General features: G+C 46.8%; 1 protein-coding gene across 2 annotated transcripts; it reads right to left on the minus strand.

The window, feature by feature from the left end:
* Window positions 1–261: 261 nt before the first annotated feature.
* NDUFV3 (NADH:ubiquinone oxidoreductase subunit V3) lies at window positions 262–15,201 on the minus strand. Of its 2 annotated transcripts, XM_022552862.2 has the most exons (4): window positions 15,077–15,201; window positions 13,732–13,852; window positions 7,615–8,709; window positions 262–5,118 (listed from the first exon to the last, which is right to left on the minus strand). In XM_022552862.2, exons 1-4 carry the CDS (start codon window positions 15,128–15,130, stop codon window positions 4,955–4,957), a joined length of 1,434 nt encoding a protein of 477 aa, XP_022408570.1. In that variant the 5' UTR covers window positions 15,131–15,201; the 3' UTR covers window positions 262–4,954. The 2 variants fall into 2 exon arrangements, with proteins under 2 accessions (XP_022408570.1, XP_022408572.1); XM_022552864.2 differs by lacking the exon at window positions 7,615–8,709.
* Between the last annotated feature and the right edge of the window lie 4,924 nt (window positions 15,202–20,125).

Below are 20,125 nucleotides of genomic sequence, written 5' to 3' on the forward strand. Positions count from 1 at the left end.
CGTGCTCTGTCCTAGCTCTGTGCAGAGGGGCTGTGTGTTCAGCCTGGCCCCCTCCGCGCTCTCCAATCCCTGGGTCAGAAGCAAGCTCATTCATCTCCGAGCAGCTGGATTTCACTGCCTAGTTTTTTTCCCACACCAAGGGCGCGGGGTGATATGCTGTCTGGAGAAAGGAGTTAGAAGATGGTAGATGCGGGGACAGACGGAAGTGCTATCACCGAAGGCTAGATGTCCAAACACATGGAAAAGAAAGAGAAAAGGAAATGTATTTATTTATTTTTTAATAAATCTATTTATTTATCTGTGGCTGTGTTGGGTCTTCATTGCTGCATGCGGGCTTTTCTCTATTTGCGGCGAGCAGGGGCTACTCTTCGTTGCGGTGTGCGGGCTTCTCACTGCGGTGGCTTCTCTTGTTGCGGAGCACGGGCTCTAGGCGCGCGGGCTTCAGTAGTTGTGGCACATGGGCTTAGTTGCTCCGCGGCATGTGGGATCTTCCCGGACCAGGGCTCGAACCCGTCTCCCCTGCCTTGGCAGGCAGATTCTTAACCACTGCGCCACCAGGGAAGCCCTGTAAAAGTCTTTTTATTATGAAAGTTCCCAAGGACTTAATAAGTTGCAGAGAACAGAATCGTCAATCACCCAGGCTCAGCAATGATCATTTTCCCATTCTTTTATCATCTCTGCAGCTCAGCCCTTCCCATACTTTTTGTCAGAATATTTCAAACAAATTACCAGTTAAAAAAAAATATAAAACCAGACGGTGAAATTCTTCTCCTACAGGACAGAGCCTGTTGTGGACTGAATGTTTGTGTCCCCCTCAAATTCATATGTTGAAGCCCTAACCCCGGATGTGATGGGAGGAATTAGGACTAGAGACGCCAGGAGGGTAGGGGGCCCAAGATGGGATTAGTGCCCTTATAAAAAGAGACACCAGAAATCTTACTCTCTGACTCTGCCATGTGAGGACACAGGGAGAAGGCAGACACATGCAAGCCAGGACGAGGGCTCTCACCAGACGTTGAATCAGCCGGCACCAAGATCTCTTGATCTTGGACGTCCAGCCTCCAGAACTGTGAGACAGTAAATGGGTGTGGTTTAGCCACTGAACCTGCTGCATTTTGCCGTGGCAGGCGGAGCCCTGGCTGCCTGGTTCAGCGCCAGCACTTACCACATTAGCAATGCCAAAGGACTTACAGCTTCCTGAAAACACAACGCTCTTCCAGCATCCAGGCCCGTGCATCACACCCCCCATCCCCCGTGCCTTGGAGACCGACCTTCAGGGCTCCCTCCACCAGCTACACCTGCACCGGTGAGTCCCTGGCCCCCTTCCAGCGTTCAGGTGAGACATCACGCCCCACAGAGCCTCCTCTGATGAACGCCCGCCCTCACCTCTTCTCCAGACAGCTGACTCATGTCGTGAGACTCGGCACGTGGCCTACAATGTGCCTCACATGCCTCCTTTCTCTCTCAGGCTGTGAACGCGAGAGAGGCCGGCGGCCTTTACCATCTGTGAACCCAAGGCCCAGACCCGAGCCCAGCGTGGAGCAGACATTTAGACCGATGTTGATTCCAGGCCTGCAAGAGAGAAAACTACTCCCAAAGGAGCATCACTTCGGTGGTTAATATTTTACATCTTAGTCTCTGTTTCAGACCCTTCTAGAATAAAGGCCAGAGGAGGGCGGAGGGAAGGAGGGCAGGGGAGAGGGCAGTAGAGCTGGGGCGCTGAGCACTGGAGAACACCACTTAGCTGGCCTTTCACTGAATCAAATGATCTGTGGCCGCCGCATAACACTGCGGTATTAACACTTAAAACTGCGGCCCTCAGACCAACCCGGCTCTCTGCCTCTTTCTGTAAGGCCCACAGCAAGAATGGTTTTTAACATCTTTAAAGGGTTGAAAAAAAAGAATGACTGAGCCGCGCTGACTGTATGTGTCAAAGCCAAAAATATTTACCATCCGGCCCATTTCTGGAAAAGCGTGCCACCCCCTGCTTTAACAGACTGAGTCGGTGTGCATCGTTTCTGTCTCATGCAGCCTCCCTGCAGGGTGAGGCACATCGTGCCGTTAGCGAACTCATGTTACAAACCTTTCCCTGCATCCAGCGCGCAGGGAACGGGGCCACGGTCACCCAGCGCTGGGGCTGAGCCAGGAAGCCGCCGAGCACTTTCTTGGGGTGGGAGACAAATAGAACGTACAAACTATCAAAACACAAACCTCGGGCTTGGAAGCAGCATCAGAAAAGCCACACGATAACCTGCTGAGTTTCAGGTTAAGCAGCGGCCAGCAAGCATTAGAACCAGGGTCCACAATAAGCAGGGCCTGGACTTAGGGTCTCTGTACAGCCTCCTGCGGTCCCAGGGTATGTGTTGTAACAGGTGTAAGAGAACCAACATCTAGGAAGATGTCAGAGTTCAGGTGACGTGATGGGAAAAATACAGAAGGAGGTAGAGTCATTACCTTATTGAACTCAAAAACATATTAAGCCAGTTTAGAAATCTCACAGAAATGAGAGCAATGCTTGTGTTCATGAACCACCTATGATGTGATTATATGTGTTTTTTCCTGGATATACCCATCAGCTCGGCTCCTGGAAATCCATCTTCAAGAAACACACAAAACACAAGATGGGCTACGTTCACAAACACGCTTCTGGTAGCGCTCTTTAAAGGAGAACATGGGAAATTACACAAATCCAAAACGCTGCACGTGGCGGGTAAGCACGGTGTTGCCCCCAGATGGAGGACCACGGGGTCTGAAGACAGAGCCACACCCGGTGCTGTTTATCGCGGCCGCAGGAAGCCTTTCCAGGGGGCGGGGCAGAGGGAACCAAACTCCCGGAGAGACTGAGAGATGAGCCCAACAGCACCGGTTCCAAGGGAGTGCTTCATGCAACTTAAAATATATTTGGACTGATTTTTATGTAAAAAGAACTTCAACTCTCCGTGGTGTTAACAGCCCAGGGAAACACACTCCGTGGCATCAGAGTCCATGGCCCCCCCCCACAGCACCACAGAGCACAGGGGTTCTGTGGGCCAGTGTGAGAAGCAAGCTATCCAATGAAAAAAAGCCCCAGAAGGATAGAAAACTGTACATACATTATATGGTCATATGTAAACAAAACCACCACCACCACCAGGAAAACCTGTTCAGTGTTAATAATGGTTGGGTTAGCAGAGGGGATTTTAGGTAATCTTAATATTCTCCATTTTCTTTCTTTTTCTCTTTTGCGGTACGCGGGCCTCTCACTGTCGTGGCCTCTCCCGTTGTGAAGCACAGGCTCCGGACGCGCAGGCTCAGCGGCCGTGGCTCACGGGCCCAGCAGCTCCGCGGCATGTGGGATCTTCCTGGACCGGGGCACGAACGCGCGTCCCCTGCATTGGCAGGCGTACTCTCAACCACTGCGCCACCAGGGAAACCCCGTTTTCTTTCTTTTGGTAATGGGGTTTTAGTGCTATTATAATAGAAAATGTGATTAGAAGAATCTTGCAGAGTTGCTAAGCCTCCAGGGTGGTAACAAAGTCTGAGACATATGATCACGATATTAGTTTTCAACACCATGTTTTCGGTCCTGGTATCCTTACTTGGACTCATTTTAAGAAATGCAGGATTACAGAAATGTGAGTCAGAAGTTATAATACCCTGTACTGTTTGCTATAAATTGACTAGAGGCCAAGAACCAGAATTGAAATGAAATAAGGCCCACGAGTTTGGGCACATAAACATCAGGGAAGTGTGAGAACAGGCAAACCAGGAAACGTCCCCGGTGTGCAGACGGACATTCTGCTTCAGGGGGGGACGCGAGGCCCCAACAGATGGGTGCAGTCTCTTGGCCCAGCAACACCTCATCTGGATTTGTTACTTCTCAGAGCGGACTTTTTATTCCGGCCTCACAGGGGCCTGGTGCAGGCACCGAGTGACACACGGGAACCTGCTCACACAGCGCACGTCCCCAAGCCTGGGTAATGTTCCCGCAAATGACAAGAGTTATTCAGCCAACCCAGAAGCCCTCTGTGGCTAAATGAGCTCAGTCTGCCGGGCCACCTCGGAACCCAGCTGCTGCTGGACCCTATACGACCTTCACCTATCTGTAATGCCACCGCTCGAAACTTCCCCGAGTTTACATCCCATGCCTAATTTAAGTGAGCAAAAGAATTCCGATCCTTCTGATAATAAAATGCCATAATTTAGTAATTTCTTTGCAATGCAGCAGGTAGTTAAAATGTGTAAAACTCCTATTTCCAATTCATCAAGAACTAGGTCTACCGAATCAGAAGGCCCTGCTGCCCCTATCAACACCTTGCTGGTGAACCAGAAAACGCTGAACTGACCAGGGGCCCAGCACAGCAGAATCACAGAGGGAAAGCACCTGCAATTCTCTAATTGTGTGGATCTGTCCAGTGACCCATACTTTATAATTAAGGAAAAATTCCCGGACTTCTCTGGTGGCGCAGCGGTTAAGAATCCGCCTGCCAGTGCAGGCGACACAGGTTCAAACCCTCGTCCAGGAAGATCCCACATGCCGCGGAGTAGCTAAGCCCATGCGCCACAACTACTGGGCCTGAGCTCTAGAGCCCACGAGCCACAACTACTGAAGCCCGTGCTCCGCAACAAGAGAAGCCACTGCACTGAGAAGCCTGCACGCTGCAACGAAGAGTAGCCCCCACTTGCCACAACTAGAGAAAGCCTGTGCACAGCAACGAAGACCCAACACAGCCAGAAATAAATAATTAAAATTTTTTTAAATTAAAAAAAAAAAGAAAAATTCCCTGCACATAGATGCATCTAAACACATGGTGAATAAGTCATCAGCAGGACTGCTGCCAATTCACAACTCACTATGAAAGGTGCGGAAGGGAAAGCAATCCTACACACCAGGCCTCATGACCACTGAGTGGGTTTTATTTTCGCACGCAAGAATGCAGAAAGACACCGAAAGGTTAACCTTTAAACTGAGCTCTCAGTGGCGAGGTGACTCTCGTCCTGAGGAGGGCTGAGGCATCCTGAACTTCAAGAGCTCCAGGTTTAGGTCCAAGAAGGTGTACGTGCTGTAGTCATGATGCTGGAGATTCTTGTAGGTGGTGTTGTCAAATGGCTCAGCGGGGGTGGCGGCCGGCGCGGACTCTGCGGGGCGGGGGGGGAGACAGCGCAGGTGAGGACCTCCGACAGGGAGGGAGCTTCTGAGTGAGTCAGCACACACTCACACACACACACACACTCACATACCAAGCATTCTACATGAACCTTTCCTGAATGCATTGTCTACTTAGAAAAGCCCATAAAGCAACAGTGTCTTCAAAAGCAAAATAAAGAAATTAGCTGAAAATTTATACTAAAACATATAGCCTCAATAATGTAAGAAATGGAATAGCTTTTACAACGTGCCTTAACATCTTAACTTTGTATACCTCTAGCCTTGAAAATGCCAAGAACAGTTATGGAGGGACTTTCAGTTCATTTAAAGATGCAAAAAAAAAGCAGATCTATTAAAAAATGTCTCTAATAGAAATAAAGCATTCACAGAAGAGAAATTTAAAAGCAGAAACTAAGTGAGCCTTTTAAGTCTCTAAACGCAAGAAAATTAGATAAAGCCCAGTGGTTTTAATAATGACACAGTTAAGGGGAACTGGAAATGAGATGTGTAGTTTCTGTTGTTTAACTTTTTTTGAAGAAGTTGTTGGTATACTTTAGATTCACAGACTAAGAAATACTTAGCCTTATTTCTCTAAGTGGAAAAAAGAATTAAAATCCACACACCTACGCAATTGGTGATCTTAGAACTAAGAGCATGGATGAAGCAAAAGACACCCAGCTCTCCTGCAACATGACACGTGACACAATGGAGGCACAGCGAAGCTGGCGTGGGGTGACGGCTCAGCCTGGTTAAGTTCTTACTGACCCTAAACCACTGCCGTCGGGACTCTCGCCACTCCTACTCATGCGGCACAAAAAATAACTAGTTTTCCACTATTTGGATTCATACCAAAAGTTTTGGCTTTCATTTTTTTGGTTGTATTAAAATAAATGATGTCTTATTTAAAGACGTGACATCTTTCCAATCTCAACACGCAGAGTATCTTCGATGTGGTACAGGGACATCCCAAGCAGATGCACTCTTACAGCCCAGGTGGGGAAGGTGCTGACTGGAGGGAACGAGGGTCTGGAGAACTCTTGTCCAACACCAATCCCCCCGGAGGGCCAGGAGCCAGGCAGCTGGGCTGGGAGAGCTACCAAGTCGGCCCCCCTGTAGACGCTGCCCCTGCAAGTGAGCTGCACTCCTGGACAGTGTCTTTAGCCTCTGAAGGGCAAAGAGAATACTGGAAAAATAACACAACCATGAAAAAGTAGGGGCAAATTGTTTTCAAAAAGATTGCAGTCTGAAAACCCCCAATTCTCTATGTTATCATCCTGAAGGTTTTACAAATTTACAGCAGAATGACTAACACAGCAGCATCAGGAAAGTGGTTCTTGACGTCTGGAGAAGACTGGCAGGGGCTGGCACTTCGCACATTTATGAAAGAGAAGATGGAGAGGGAAGAAAACACATCAATCCCGTCAACATAGTGCAACCCGTAAGTATAATTACAGGTAATGTAAATTAGGCAAGGGGGAGGCTTTAAAAAGAAGAGAGCAAACAGGAAGGAGCGGGGTTTGTCAGTGATGCGTTTTCAAGAGCCATAGATCCTAAGACAGGAGACCTGCTTTACAGTTTTGCCATGATCCACCTAGAGCACACTGCATTTTATGAAGTTCAAAGCGCAAGAAAATGGTAAAATAATAGGAATAAAGTTTCTCTCTAAAAATATAGGGTAGCAGGGCTTCCCTGGTGGTTGAGAGTCCGCCTGCCAAGGCAGGGGACACGGGTTCGTGCCCCGGTCTGGGAAGATCCCACATGCTGCGGAGCGGCTGGGCCCGTGAGCCATGGCCGCTGAGCCTGAGCGTCCGGGGCCTGTGCTCCGCAACGGGAGAGGCCACAACAGTGAAAGGCTCCCGTACCACAAAAAAAAAAAAAAAATTTAGGGTAGCAAAAAAGCCCTTCATAAAAATTCAATATAGAAAAAGCAGCCCGTTGTGCTTTTTAGGAGCAGGAACTGTCTGGTGTAAATTAGACTCGTGCATTTCATGGCTGCCTTCATGTCACGGCTTTACTCCCTAAAATGCGATTTTCCCTTAGGCATAAAGATGCTGAAAGCCACAGCCTGTCTGGCTCACCTGAAGACCATCAGTACAGCTGGAACTATCGCTCCTCACCTGTGGGAGTTTAATAGGACAGCCCCCCTCCACTCAGTGACACGCTCTGCAGGTTCAAGAAATGAACACTTAAACACCCTCAAAAGTTAAGGGTGACGACGTTAAATTGCCTATTTTCACAAGTTACACTGGTTAAGGGACAGTCCAAGAGTGCCAAGGGCATACTCTTCCACTGTGATATAAATTTCAAATGTTTCAGGAATTTTTATCCATAACTAACATATATCCCTCAGCTTATCTGAGACAGTGCTATAGGCCATATTCCTATTGCAGAATCTGATCAAGCGTAAGGCTTCTTCAGATCACACAGCTCTTCAGTCTCACCCACCACCACAGGACAAGAGCTCTCAGCCCCAAGTCAAGGTATACCCTGTGTGCCGTCCTGGCCTTCCATCTGAGTTGCTGAGTCTTCGATGATTCCACCCTTTTCCTCAAGCTTTAGTACCGCTGTCTTTTCATCAAAAACGTCTTTATTGTGAACAGGGACTGGCTTCAAATTATTCACTGGTAACTGATCTTCCAAAATCTCTTCCTTAGCCTTCAAGATTCCTTCTGCTACTTGCTTTCCCAGATTTTCTTTTTGGAACAGGGAAAGAGCCACCTCCCCATCAGGCTCTGGTACTTGTTTTTCCAAAAGCCTTTCCTTGGTCTCAGGAGTCGCTGGCAGCCGTCTTCCTGCTCTGGTTTCCGCAGACTGAGTGGGCGCTGGGCTGCCATGCGGTCGCGTGGATAATCCTGATTTCGTACGGTCAGATAAGGTTTTTTTAATTTCCAGTGGCTTCTGGCTTTCCTTACCTATTTCATTTGATGTAGATACTTTCTGCCATTGTTTTTCCTTTACATCTTGCTCCATAAACTTTTCACCTGCGTGTGACTTGGGTGCTGTGGTTTTTGGTTTGGGGTCTTTTCTGTCCTCTGATGGTTGACGAGAGGCCCCTTTCTTCTTTGCCCCGTGGGGCCTCTGTGCAGAGACGGGGTCCGGATGCGGTTGCTGTGACACACTCTTCTCTTGTGCAGATATTTCAATCTGGGGGGCCCCACCTGCAGAGGAATGGGAGGCCTGTGCCACGGGAAACCCTCCTCTGAGCTCGCTCTTTGCCTGAGGACCCGCTTCTGAGCTGTCACCCTCCTCATCTGACTCGGAATCAGAGGAGCTGGACGAGGATGACGACGAAGATGAATCATCCATCCCTCTCCTGCCCTGCTGGGTTCCTTCTGAGTCGGAACCCTGTTTTCTGAATGGAGGTGCAGCTTTCTGAGGAAACTCTACCAAAGTCTTTCTTGGCAAAAACTTCAGAACCCCTTGGTCTGTGAGCGGCATGCTGGCATCGGGGTTAGGGCCAGCTAGCACCCTGCCTTGCTTCACAACTGGTGGGGAAGAAGTGGGTGAAGGTACGTTTTTAGACAATTCATCTGCTGTTGGAGTGGCTAGCTGCTGGCCCCTCTCCTTTGGCTCCACTACATCTAGGAAATGGCATAAAGAGGAAGGTTATTTTTAATATTTAGTAAAACAGTGAAAATTCACCAAGGCCACAGACATTTCATTACATATCACCTTGTTATTGATAATGTCTTCAACATAATCGTCTCAGGAACTGTCCCGTCGAAACCCATCCTTAAGTGAAAGGCAAGCCACGCGAGACAGAGAGCAGTAAAAAATGCAAATGTTTTTCTTGGTGGCCGAAACTTTTTAAGATGGGATTTTTACCAATAGAAGTAACAATCTTGTCTCCATTTTTTGCAGCGAGAGCTTCTGGATGGTAATTTTTTAAGCTACTATTTTCATCTAAATTTAAGATAAACTATAATATAAAGATATGTTCAGATGACGAAGCTTTAGAAATGTACCATTTCTTAAATCCCTGAAAAAATTGGTGCACCTCAAATATTTTAAAAAATTACCCGTATTGTATGAACTTGAACTTTCTGAGCAAAACAGCAAAGCAGAAGTAAAGACAGTGGCCTGGTTTGGGTCTGGGGTGCGCATATGCATGAGTCTAAGAGTGGGAGATCAGACTGAGGGCGTAATGTGACTCAAGTGAAGGTGCCGGAGAGGATGGGAAGTCCTGCAAAATCCTATCATTTGGGGATTTCCTCTGCCAAAGAAAAGTATTACAAGACCAGAAAAGTCTAAAATAATTTAGTATCATATATATCATTGGAAACAATGAGTTTTAAGCTGTTACAAAAAGATGCTGATATAAGTCTTAGACTTTGTAGAGTCAGTTACAAAAGAAAATGAAAGCCTGCCACAGTACATTCATGAGAGCTCATTTCATTCAGGTTTCTCAGGTGCTAAATCTTTTTTAACCATACAGATTAGAAGAAAAATACAGGATAAGTGTTTACAAATTAAAATTACTTTTCAAATCTAAAGCAAAACTTTATAAAGTATATTTCAGATGAGCAAACTCTAAATGCATTCCTTACTTTCAAGTCTGGGAGTCTACTTTATACTAAAAAGTATACTACTTCTTTAAAGTGGAAAAAAATGTATTTCTAACTTTACCATCTTACTGGTATCCAAAAAAGTTTCTAATTGTTTTCTGAGCTCAGGAACTCTCTCTCTCTCTCTAAAACAGAATGATAGAAAATGGTCAAAGAAAACTGAGGAATAACCAGAAATAATGAGAAATGGGCCAGAGAGGTTAATGGGCAGTGTAAGAGGATATGACTGAACAGCTGGAGCAGTGGGTCACTGCTTAAAAAACCATCACCGTGTCACCTCCACCCCCCCCACCCCCTCTGCCATGCCCTGTCTGATTCTGTGGCCGTGTGCCACCCCAGAATCTGCATTCTGACTACAGGAGCAGAACAGAGCTCCAGGATTGTGTTAAACATAAAACCATGGCAAAGGCATGCGCATGCACTTGAACTCTGTCTTTCTAAACCATACTTGATATAGCCCAGAAATTCCTATAAGCAATGGGTAACACAGGCTGGTCTACAAACCCTGCTAGCCTGCTCACCTGTATCATTAATACACTTTTACGCTGAGCATGAATTTTCCAAGTGTGAAAAATTAACTTAAAATAAGGCTTATTTTAGATAGGCTGCTATCTAATTATTATGCCTCAATCTTCTAAAATTTATTGTGGAAATTTTTAAAACTGTAAATAAGTTATTAAAACGTTAGAGTTTATCACCTATTGAAAACAGGAAGAAAACTTCAAATGATATAGTTTATTTTGTTTGAAAAAGGAAACTTCTGTCTTATTTAATGTTATAAGAACATTAATGTTCTTATTAACATTAACATATAATGTTAATAAGAATATTAATGTTTTAAAATATCTTTTATTCAGGCTTAGTTATTGGGACAATTCCATGGAAAGGCTCACAGAATAAGCCTCAGTGGCATATTTGCTTTTTATTAAGAGCCAACCTCTGACCTGCTGCAGCACAGGCCCAGCGTCCTCTGTGACTCAGCAGGAAGCCTGCCACGACGATCTGTGGCTGCCACCAGTGACCTCTGTGCCAAAGTGCCAGTGTGGACACCACACCTGCATTCACAGTGCAGGATGTCACCTGGAGACACAACCATCGGGTACAGGAACAATGGCTCTCATTTTGAATATAAGTATGACTTTACCTGTTTGTTTTCATGAAACCTCTTGCGTGTCTAGAGGCGGGATGCCTGCATACTCTGAAAACGTTTTAGTTTCAGTGTGACTTTCCTTGAAAGATAAATATACGAAAACACAAAGCTACTTAAATAAGACTAGCCATGGAGACACCCCTCCCAGCACAAGAGGGGGGCTTTCAGGGACGGTTTCGAACCCTCAGAGACCATCACAACCCACGTAAATAAAGGTCTACGAACACTAGTGACAGCGCAGAGACAGGAGTTCTCTTATTGCTTCTCTATCTCCTCTCAATTTGAATTTCCTGAATTTCTTTCCTGCTCATTGAAAAGCAAGGGAGGGCATGACCTTCAACTTTTTAGTAGTCCCCTACTGAAAGGAAAAATGCCTTTGGTGTTTGAAACAGGTCAGCAGCCTTACAATACCACCACATCTTGTCAGTGGGTCACAAAACTAATTTCAAAAACAAACCACATTGAGAAACAAAGGTGCATTTCAACAAGATGTGAAAGAATAGTTATTCAAATTCTGTATGGTAACTAAAACCTCTTTTTACATGTTTTTTACTATTAAAAAAAGTTTTTTTTTTTTTTTGGTTTTGGTTTTAATGAACATGCGAGAACTGAGACTTTTTTCAGAGGCAAGACAGCACATTGCTTATAAATATGGGCTGTGGGGCCTTACTGCCTGGGCTCAGACTGGGCTCCACTACCGACATCTGTGTGACCTTGGGCAGCTCAGGAGTCCCCCACCCACTTTCTCATCTATAACCCAGGGATACTAATGGTACCTTCTCACGGGGTGTGGAGGGGAGATACGGGGTGTGGAGGGGAGATACGGGGTGTGCAGGGGAGATACGGGGTGCTTAAAACAGTGCCTAGCAACGCTGGTTAGAATTAAATACATCAAACCCCTATTTCCGGAGATTCCTCGTTTCTCAAACTGGAACAGGGGCTTGAAGCAGATAATGAACTTTGGCTTCCTGACAGTCTTTAGAAAGCCACATAGGAGTTATCCCGTCAATGGTTTATTACTGATTACTGCAAAATTCAGCCTAGTGATGGAATTCACCAGAACATCAAAGCTGGCAAGCCAGGCAGCTGTGCAGGGGAGGCATCCACTTGGAGACCCGGATTCTGATGTCTGTGCTCGCAGTGCTGGCAGCTCCCCTCAGGAAGGAAGCGTGGGCTACAATGAGCTGCGCCCCAGGTGGAACAATGGAGAGCGTGTTCACCCCAGATGCAGATCCCCGGACTAGATATGAACCCAAGGGTGAGCGCTCAGGGCCCCGTCTGCATGCAGGGAACTTTCCCTCGAGCTTCCAAAACCACCCACAGTGGCAATGCGCCACTGGCGGGCCAAAGCATTTCTGTATCTTACACTCACCAATCACTGACACTTCGGGAGAAATACTGAGGCCTGCACATGTTGACTTAGAAGCATCATTTCTTTTTCTTCATGGAGGGACTGTAATTATTTTTTACATTCTGAGATACAAACATAATGTGCATTAAAGACGGTGTAGCTCTAAAAACTGTCCTCCCACCTGACAGCACATACACATGACACGCCGGTCGTCAGTCTCACATCGACCAGGCCAAGGCTGGCGCACTGATCCCGCTGGGCACGGAGGAACTCCGAGGGCGGCAGGGCCTGCCACGCCCAGAGGCAGAAGCTACATGAGCCCGAGGCCAACTCCCAGCTCGGTGTTCCCTTCTCGTAACTGCACCCCAAACCGCCACAGGATGAAGTATCCCACTTCTACTCATATGCAGAAGCATGTTTGTAAAAAGGGGGATCTTTGGAAAAAAGAAGAGTCCTTATGTTTAAGATACCTGTTTAGAAACGTACAGATGAAAATGAAAATGGAATTCTGGCTTTAAAAACACAGCAGGCACAGGACAGAAAACAACGCTCCTCCTGAACTCGGACGGGGGCGCGTAGACACCACAGGGAGGGTACACCTGCTCAGCGTGGATGGATGGCGTGTGAAAGGCAGTGGGTGGCTGGCTCTCTAAACAGCGCGCGGACGTTTTATAGGCTGCCCATGTCTCCGTGGGCAGATGAAGGGGGACTAAACAAAAGTGTCTACACGCTTTTCAAGCATTCAAACTGAGTAAATGATATTTTGATGAAAACAAGACAAACTCCAATTATCCTTCTAAACCCCACACAGTCAAAGCTTTATAAAGAGACTGTATATATCACATGCATATATTAAGAGTTAACTAGGGTTTCATCAGTTAAGACTAAACGCAGTGGACCTGGGTTATAATCAGGCTCACACTGCTGCATTTCCTGCTCTCCTCCTATGAGGATTCAGGGGAAAAAGTCAAAACTGGTGATAAAAGTCAAAATGACTGTGGACAGAGCTGGAAGCAGATTAGAATCACGCTTCACCAGAGTCACAATGGAAGACGGCACCTACTCCTAACTCTCTCTCCACAGTCGTAAAAGGACGCCTGCAATCCTGGGCTATGACCAAGCAAAGCCTGGGAGACTACGGATAAGTCCCAGAGACAATGAAAAGTCACAATCAGGGAAGAAAAAAAAGGAGGGGTTCACAGCTACTTCACGGCAGTATGGGATCGGTATTAGGGCCACCTAAATGCCACAGAGCCTGCATACTCCGCATCCCGTTGCTATCCGTGGAGTCTGGCATTTAGAAAATACAGAGAGAACAGTTCAGGGCTAATCGTTGAGTTCAGCCTTAACAGAGTTAACTGTTATGTTACTGATGTGTTTGGTCTAAAGCCTGTTACAGATCCTATGTCTGATTATAACCTGGACACTGAGAAACAAAGAGTCCAATTATGTAGCTAGTAAACTCCTTTTCCTGCTTGGGAAGCTGACTGATTTACTCTGTATTCTGTCTCCCTTATGACGACCACTAAAATCTTACTTTTTGGTGGACTTTGCTTCTTGGGATTCGGTGGCAATCCCTTTTCATTCTTTCCTGATTCTGCAGAGAGAGAAACTGTAGAAGCAAGTCCTCGAAACACTCCTGCTTCTAGGAGCACAGTCTGACAAAAGAATGGCACAAATACGAATATTTTAGAGTAATACCGTTTTTAACAGCTATTATGACATAAATACTATGTATTATTATGACATATAAATGCTTTGCATACATATGGCATATTTCTAACAGTTATTACAATTCTCTTAATCTATGTGTATTATGGAAATTTGGGAAAATACTAAAAAAGCTGCAAGAAAAAAAACACCTGAGTTCAAGGACAGTCACTATTAACATTTGGGTATTTCTCCAACCAGACTTTCTCCTGAGCGTACTGTTTTGTACTCTCCAATTACCTATCAACCTACAAAATACTGATTCTTTTCATAAAATGTTTTCCTGTACTTAGAATATAAAGTAGAAGCACTATCTAGCCATGAAAAATAATGTAGATGAATAATAGTTGCTTCAAAACTGCCTACCATATATCATAAGTGGAAAGCATTTTACAGACCGTTAATTCACTCAGCATACATTTACTAAGGCCTGCTATGTGCTGGGCACTGTTCCAGATGCTGGACACAGGAGAGAGGTGCCTACAGCCCATGTATGAGAGTGAAACATTTGCTTCTTATGGTTATGACGTCAGCACGTGTGTATATGTATACATGAAAGCTAAAACAAAAATGAACTGGGACTAGATATGCGGAGGTAAACAGCGGCCTCTCTGACAACGGATCTCCCCTCCAACCATCTGTACTTTATTTTGCCACGAATAGTTCTTGCTTTTGTAATAAGAGCCCCTTTTAATTTTAGAGATAGTGAAGGGGACTTCGCTTTTCCTATATGGAGAAAACCCTTCTTTCTTCCTTTTTTTTCACAGTTGAGGTAACCTAAGCTGGCTTCACATGGCTGCCTCGTAAGTTACCGGGTCAACCAGGTGCCTGAAAGTGCCCTCATTTCCTCGCGGGTTAAATAAGCAGTAGAGACACTGTCCTCAAGGGTTCGGACAGGGCTCGGCGCGGGGCACCAGCGGCCCCAACGCCTGTCGGAGGCCCGGACCGCACACCGGAGGTTCCCGGTGATCCAGGACCAGAGGGAGCGGTGGCCAGGGTCGCCGGGACCCTCGCCGCTCCCCGGGCCCGGCCCCCGACCCGGCGTCCTCTCCTCGGCCCAGGAAGTGGGGTCAGAGGCGTCCCCGGACGGCTGGAGGTGACCGTTAGGGCCGCGGCCCTCGCCCCGCCCTCCGCGGGCTCCCGGGCGCCGGCCCGGCCCGGCCCCCCTTTACCTTCAGCTCCCCGGCTAGTCCTTGCCGCAGCAGAAACGAGGCCGCCATGGCCATGACGGGGGCGCGGGCCGGGGAACAGGCCGGGCGGAAGAAGGTCACACCTAACAGACGCGGCCGCAGCGCGCCCTCCGCCACCTGAGTGCCCGCCCCCTAGGATGAAGGCGCCAATCACAGGCAGGGACGGGGCGGGGCGGGGCTCCGGCTGCTGCGCGCGCACCACCGCCGAGGTCCTGCGCGCGCATCCTGGCGGCCTCCAGGTTCCCCGCGCTGCGCCTCGAGGCCACGCCCCCGGGAAGAGCCACCAATCACTGGCGGTTGGGGCCCGCGGACCCGGACGGCGCGGCGGCCTGGGCGCTGGGTCACCGAAGTGATCATTGTGGGTGCCGTTTCCTGTACTCCGTCCGGAGTAGTCACCTGTGGTCACCCTGCAGCGCAGCCTCAGGTGGGACCGTGGACGCTCTTTTGGCCTGTGACCGCTCTAGTCCCGTAGTCAAACAGATCAGAAGTGCAAGCTTTAGTTTACTTGAGTGTTTATAACTTGCGGTGCAGACTACCCCCAAGTTAGGCATAGACATGGAGTAGGTGTAGTTAGTTATTGGCTTCCTTCTGCCCCATTGATCGTGCCTTCAGTCCCCACTCCTGCCCATGCCCGGTGCCGGGAAGCATTCCAACCAAGAGGAGCATACCCACACCTCAACTCCACCCGGGAGAGGCCCCCCCACCGTGGCTAAGGCTGGAGACTCATACGAGTGCCAGATAAATGGGTAAAACAGATACCCCGTGAAACCGTGCCCCATAGGGTTAAAAAAAAAAGCATCCCCATAGGATTAACAGATACTGGTGACTAACAGAAATACCTGAGCTTGTCTGACAGAACAGCAGCTAAAGGAACAGCTCGCTAAAAACTCTGCTTCTAACCTGCCTTCACTGACCAAGCTCACCTTAATTACTTTTGACTCCTTAGTCACGCCTATAGATAACACCTCTGACCTATGGGTCACTGTAGTAATGGAGGCTTTTCAAGAACTTTAGCGGTTTTTCAATGACCACTTCGGTGACCCAGCGCCCAGGCCGCCGCGCCGTTTTTCAGGAACTTGAGGTGGGCTCCTGTCCAGTTCAAGCCGGCTAAGACTGGTTGGGATCACCAACCCTAAAACTGGGCCCGTGCCAGGTGTCGGACAAATGACCTTTTGAGATCAGAGGGTGGAAAACTCCACCCTCAGATCATGCTAATCAGGAAGAACAGATGTCACCCAGAGTGATTTTAGTACTTTTCTAGATATTTGGCTCATAACATCTCCTGCAAATCTCTATCTGAGGGCCTGTTCTGCCGGTTTCTCCCAGAGCACAGAGGGCCTCATTCCTGATCTCCACCCAGAGCTCCTTTCAGGGGGTGTTGAAGGTGAGCGGCTGCACTGGTGGATGACCTCATCTTTGTAGAGGCAGATGGCAAGTGACAATTTGTAGCTGGCACCAGCACCTAAGCCTGGGGGGAGCAGGACCTCCTTGGACGCTGCTGCAGTCAGGTGGGGAGGTTAAGCAGGCCTACACGACATTTGGCCAAAAGGAACGGAAGCAACAGTGCCAAGTGCAAGAGGCAAATAGGAAATAGAAAAATCAAGCAGGGGCCAGAGGAAGGGCCGGTGGTTTCACAGGTATTTGTGCAGAGGAGATTATATCTTATTTCACAGTCAGCTGGAAAAGTGTAGGCTAGATTTTGCTGCCAGCGGGGGTTGTTCCTCAGTTGTTAGTTCTCTGCCCTAGTCGTTCTGCAGACACCGTCACCTCTGCCTGAAGTTCTATCAAGTGATGATCCAGCGTTTTTAGGCAAAACCTCAAAAACTTGTGTTTGTCTCTATTCCTTCATGAATCACATACAATTCTATCTAAACTATTAGGAATCCACCACCCACCCAACCAAGGGTGAATTAAACTTCTTTTTAAGATAACTGGATAACTTGGGCATCACTTGGACCCAGTGATGCGTCCTGAACTCAAAGGTGTTTGGGCCAAAGAGGAAAATTAACATACTCAGCTATCACACCTTCCACACGCATGACCTCACTCTGCATCCTGGGCTAATATGTACATGCTTTGTAAGCCCCAAAGGAAATGTATTATGGCATTATCCTATGTAAATAAGTATGATTTAATTATGTCTTAAATTAAGATTTTTTTAAAACAAAGCTTTCAATAACAGTGTAGTTTTTAAATTTATTTTTATTGGAGTATAGTTGATTTACAGTGTTGTGTTAGTTTCAGGGGTACAGCAAAGTGATTCAGTTATATATATATATATTTTTTCAGTCTTTTCCCATATAGATTATTACAAAATATTGAGTATAGTTCCCTGTGCTATACAGTAGGTCCTTGTTGTTTATTTTATGTATAGTAGTGTGTATATAATAACAGTGTAGTTTAAAACTATTGTTTAGAATGACCATACATAGTATGCCTTACTAAGTTAGTAAGATAATTTTCTTTTTAATAATCGAATAAAAAAAACAGATTGCTCAGCAAACAGGAAAAGTAAATTTAAAAGCTTTTACATAAAGAAAATAAAGTTGAAGTTATACTGGATGTAACTAAAACTGTGTTTTAAAACATATGTAATGACTTCTATTTCTGGCAGTATGTGGCCACGAGACGTAATGAAAAACCCTCGGGTTACAAAACATGTAGCAATGCTGGGTACAATATTACAAGCATAATTTCGAACGACCAGTTCCGTTCTCACGCCAGTTCTGTTTTCCGTGGTCTCTGCTGGCTCCTATTCATGACTGCCGGGCAGTGATGTTTCTGGGCTCTTCTCTGTGGGAATTCCCAAGTTCTGGGTTGAATGTGCATTCTTCCTGAGTGGATTTGGGTTTTGCCATACCCTTCTTAGTGCTGGTTGTCTTGGTCTAGTGTGATCATGTTTTTCAGAGTCTGGAGTGTCCTGGACCACAGGAAGTGTGTGTCTCCAGGGGCCAAAAAACAGAAGCCAGAAACTGCAAGAAGCCAGCACTGCCCTGGGAGCATTTGCTGATCTCAGTAAAGCCAAAGCATTGGTTTAACTGACATCAGAAGAGGAGACAAGACTTTGCCCTGAGGACACTTGGGAGTGGGCTGGAGAGCACCAGAGGAAGCCCTTGCAGAGCTCCCCTCAGTGACAGGGTGAACCTGGGCAAAGCCACCCACTAGCAAAAAAATCTGCAAAGAAAGTCCACAGGAAATGTGTCTATTTTGGGTGGGGTTACATATCTCAAGGCCTATTCTCTCTTGAGTCTGGGGTTAAAACATACACATACCTCCCATGGTCCAGGACGTGCCAAGCCCTAAAACTAAAATTTCTCTCTAGCAAAAGATACTATAAAAAGTGAAATGACAAGCCACAAACCGGGAAATCATTTAACTCGTGAGGAATTGGTATCCAAAATACATAAAGTGTTTCCTACTTATTAACAAGAGAGACAAGCCACCGAAAAGAATCAGATAGGGGCTACCTCTGGAGGGGATTTGGGAGACTGGAGTGAGGCCTACATGGAAGGGAGCCTTGGGGCTTCAGTTCTGTTTGTAATGGTTAGTTCTTAAGGTACACTGGGGGTACATGAGTGTTTGCTCTCTTATGTGCATGTTGTTTTTTTTTTTGCGATACGTGGGCCTCTTACTGTTGTGGCCTTTCCCATTGCGGAGCACAGGCTCCGGACGCGCAGGCTCAGCGGCCATGGCTCACGGGCCCAGCCGCTCCGCGGCATGTGGGATCTTCCCAGACTGGGGCACGAACCCGTGTCCCCTGCACCGGCAGGCGGACTCTCAACCACTGCGCCACCAGGGAAGCCCATGTGCATGGTTTTGATTTGTAAGAAATATTTCATAATGCATTTTGGTGAGTTAAAAAAAACCCACAAATGTTTTGTTTCATTTGGTGCTTCAAAGTTATATGATTGTTTTCTTTTCTCTTTTTACTTTTTGACCGTGCTGTGAATCATGTGGGATCTTAGTTCCCGAATCAGGGATCCAACCCGTGCCCCCTGCAGTGGAAGCACAGAGTCTTAACCACTGGACCACCAGGGAAGTCCTGATATGATCGTTTTAGATGCCCACTGTTTCATGGAAAAGATGTAGATTCCAATGATGCTACTAGAAAGTCTGTCTTCTTGTACACTGACATGATGACTAGGGTTATCCAGCAAGGTCCTGTGTATATGAATCCTGCATATATAAGCATGCTCTAACTCATTCTCGATGGACCAACAGGGATAAAACTTGCATCCAGCTTGGAAGATCTGCTTTCACGTTTCTCCCACCTCACCAACTGGCTGTTACTGGAGACTTTCCAAGCCTCTGATGGACAAAGGTTGCTACCAACTAAGCGAGAAGCTAAGTGCTGCCACCAAGAACTTAGTTGTTATAATACTAGTGTCCTCAAGATGAAACTATGTGTCGTAGTAGCCTGCGAGGGCTGCTGTAACAAAGGACCACAAACTGGGTGGCTTAAAACAACAGAAATTTATTGTCTCACAGTTTTTCCTGGAGGTTGGAGTCCTAAATCAAGGTGTCAGCAGGGCCACGTGCCCCCTGAGATCCTGGGTAGAATCTTTCCTTGCCTCTTCTTAGCTGTGGTGGCCAGCAGTCCTTGCTGTCCCTGGGTTTCTGCTGCATCAGTCCAGTCTCTGCCTCTGTTTCCACAAGGCGTACTCCTTGTGTGTCTTCACTGAGTCTTCCTTCTGTGCCTGTCTGTGTATCTAAATTTCCCCCTATTATAAGGACACCAGTCGTATTGGATTAGGGCCCACCCTAATGACCTCATTATAACTTGACTACCTCTGTAAAGACCCTCTCTCCAAATAGGGTCATATTCTGAGATCCTGGGGCTTAGGGCTTCCATATATCTTCAGTATATCTGGGGGAAACACAATTCAACCCATAACATATGTCAAAACCACACCAAATGGGAGATTATGAGTGACTTTATTTTTTTTTAATGGAAAAAATTGTTAAGCTTTATTGAGATATGGTTGACAAAACATTGTGTAAGTTTAAGGTGAATAATGTAATGATTTGACA

Source organism: Delphinapterus leucas, chromosome 4 (assembly GCF_059928025.1).
Source record: "Delphinapterus leucas isolate spDelLeu-1000000601 "Yukka" chromosome 4, BTC_Dleu_Yukka2, whole genome shotgun sequence".
NCBI lineage: Eukaryota > Metazoa > Chordata > Mammalia > Artiodactyla > Monodontidae > Delphinapterus > Delphinapterus leucas.

Excerpts from the sequence above, each read along its gene's own strand:
- NDUFV3 (XM_022552862.2), bottom strand. The coding sequence starts at position 15,130 with ATGGCCATGGCGGCCTCGTTTCTGCTGCGGCAAGGACTAGCCGGGGAG. Across the intron at positions 13,853-15,076 it reads GACTAGCCGGGGAGCTGAAG|ACTGTGCTCCTAGAAGCAGG; the intron begins GTAAAGGGGGGC and ends TTCTTTTGTCAG. Across the intron at positions 5,119-7,614 it reads AGGCCAGGACGGCACACAGG|AGTCCGCGCCGGCCGCCACC; the intron begins GTATACCTTGAC and ends CCCGCCCCGCAG.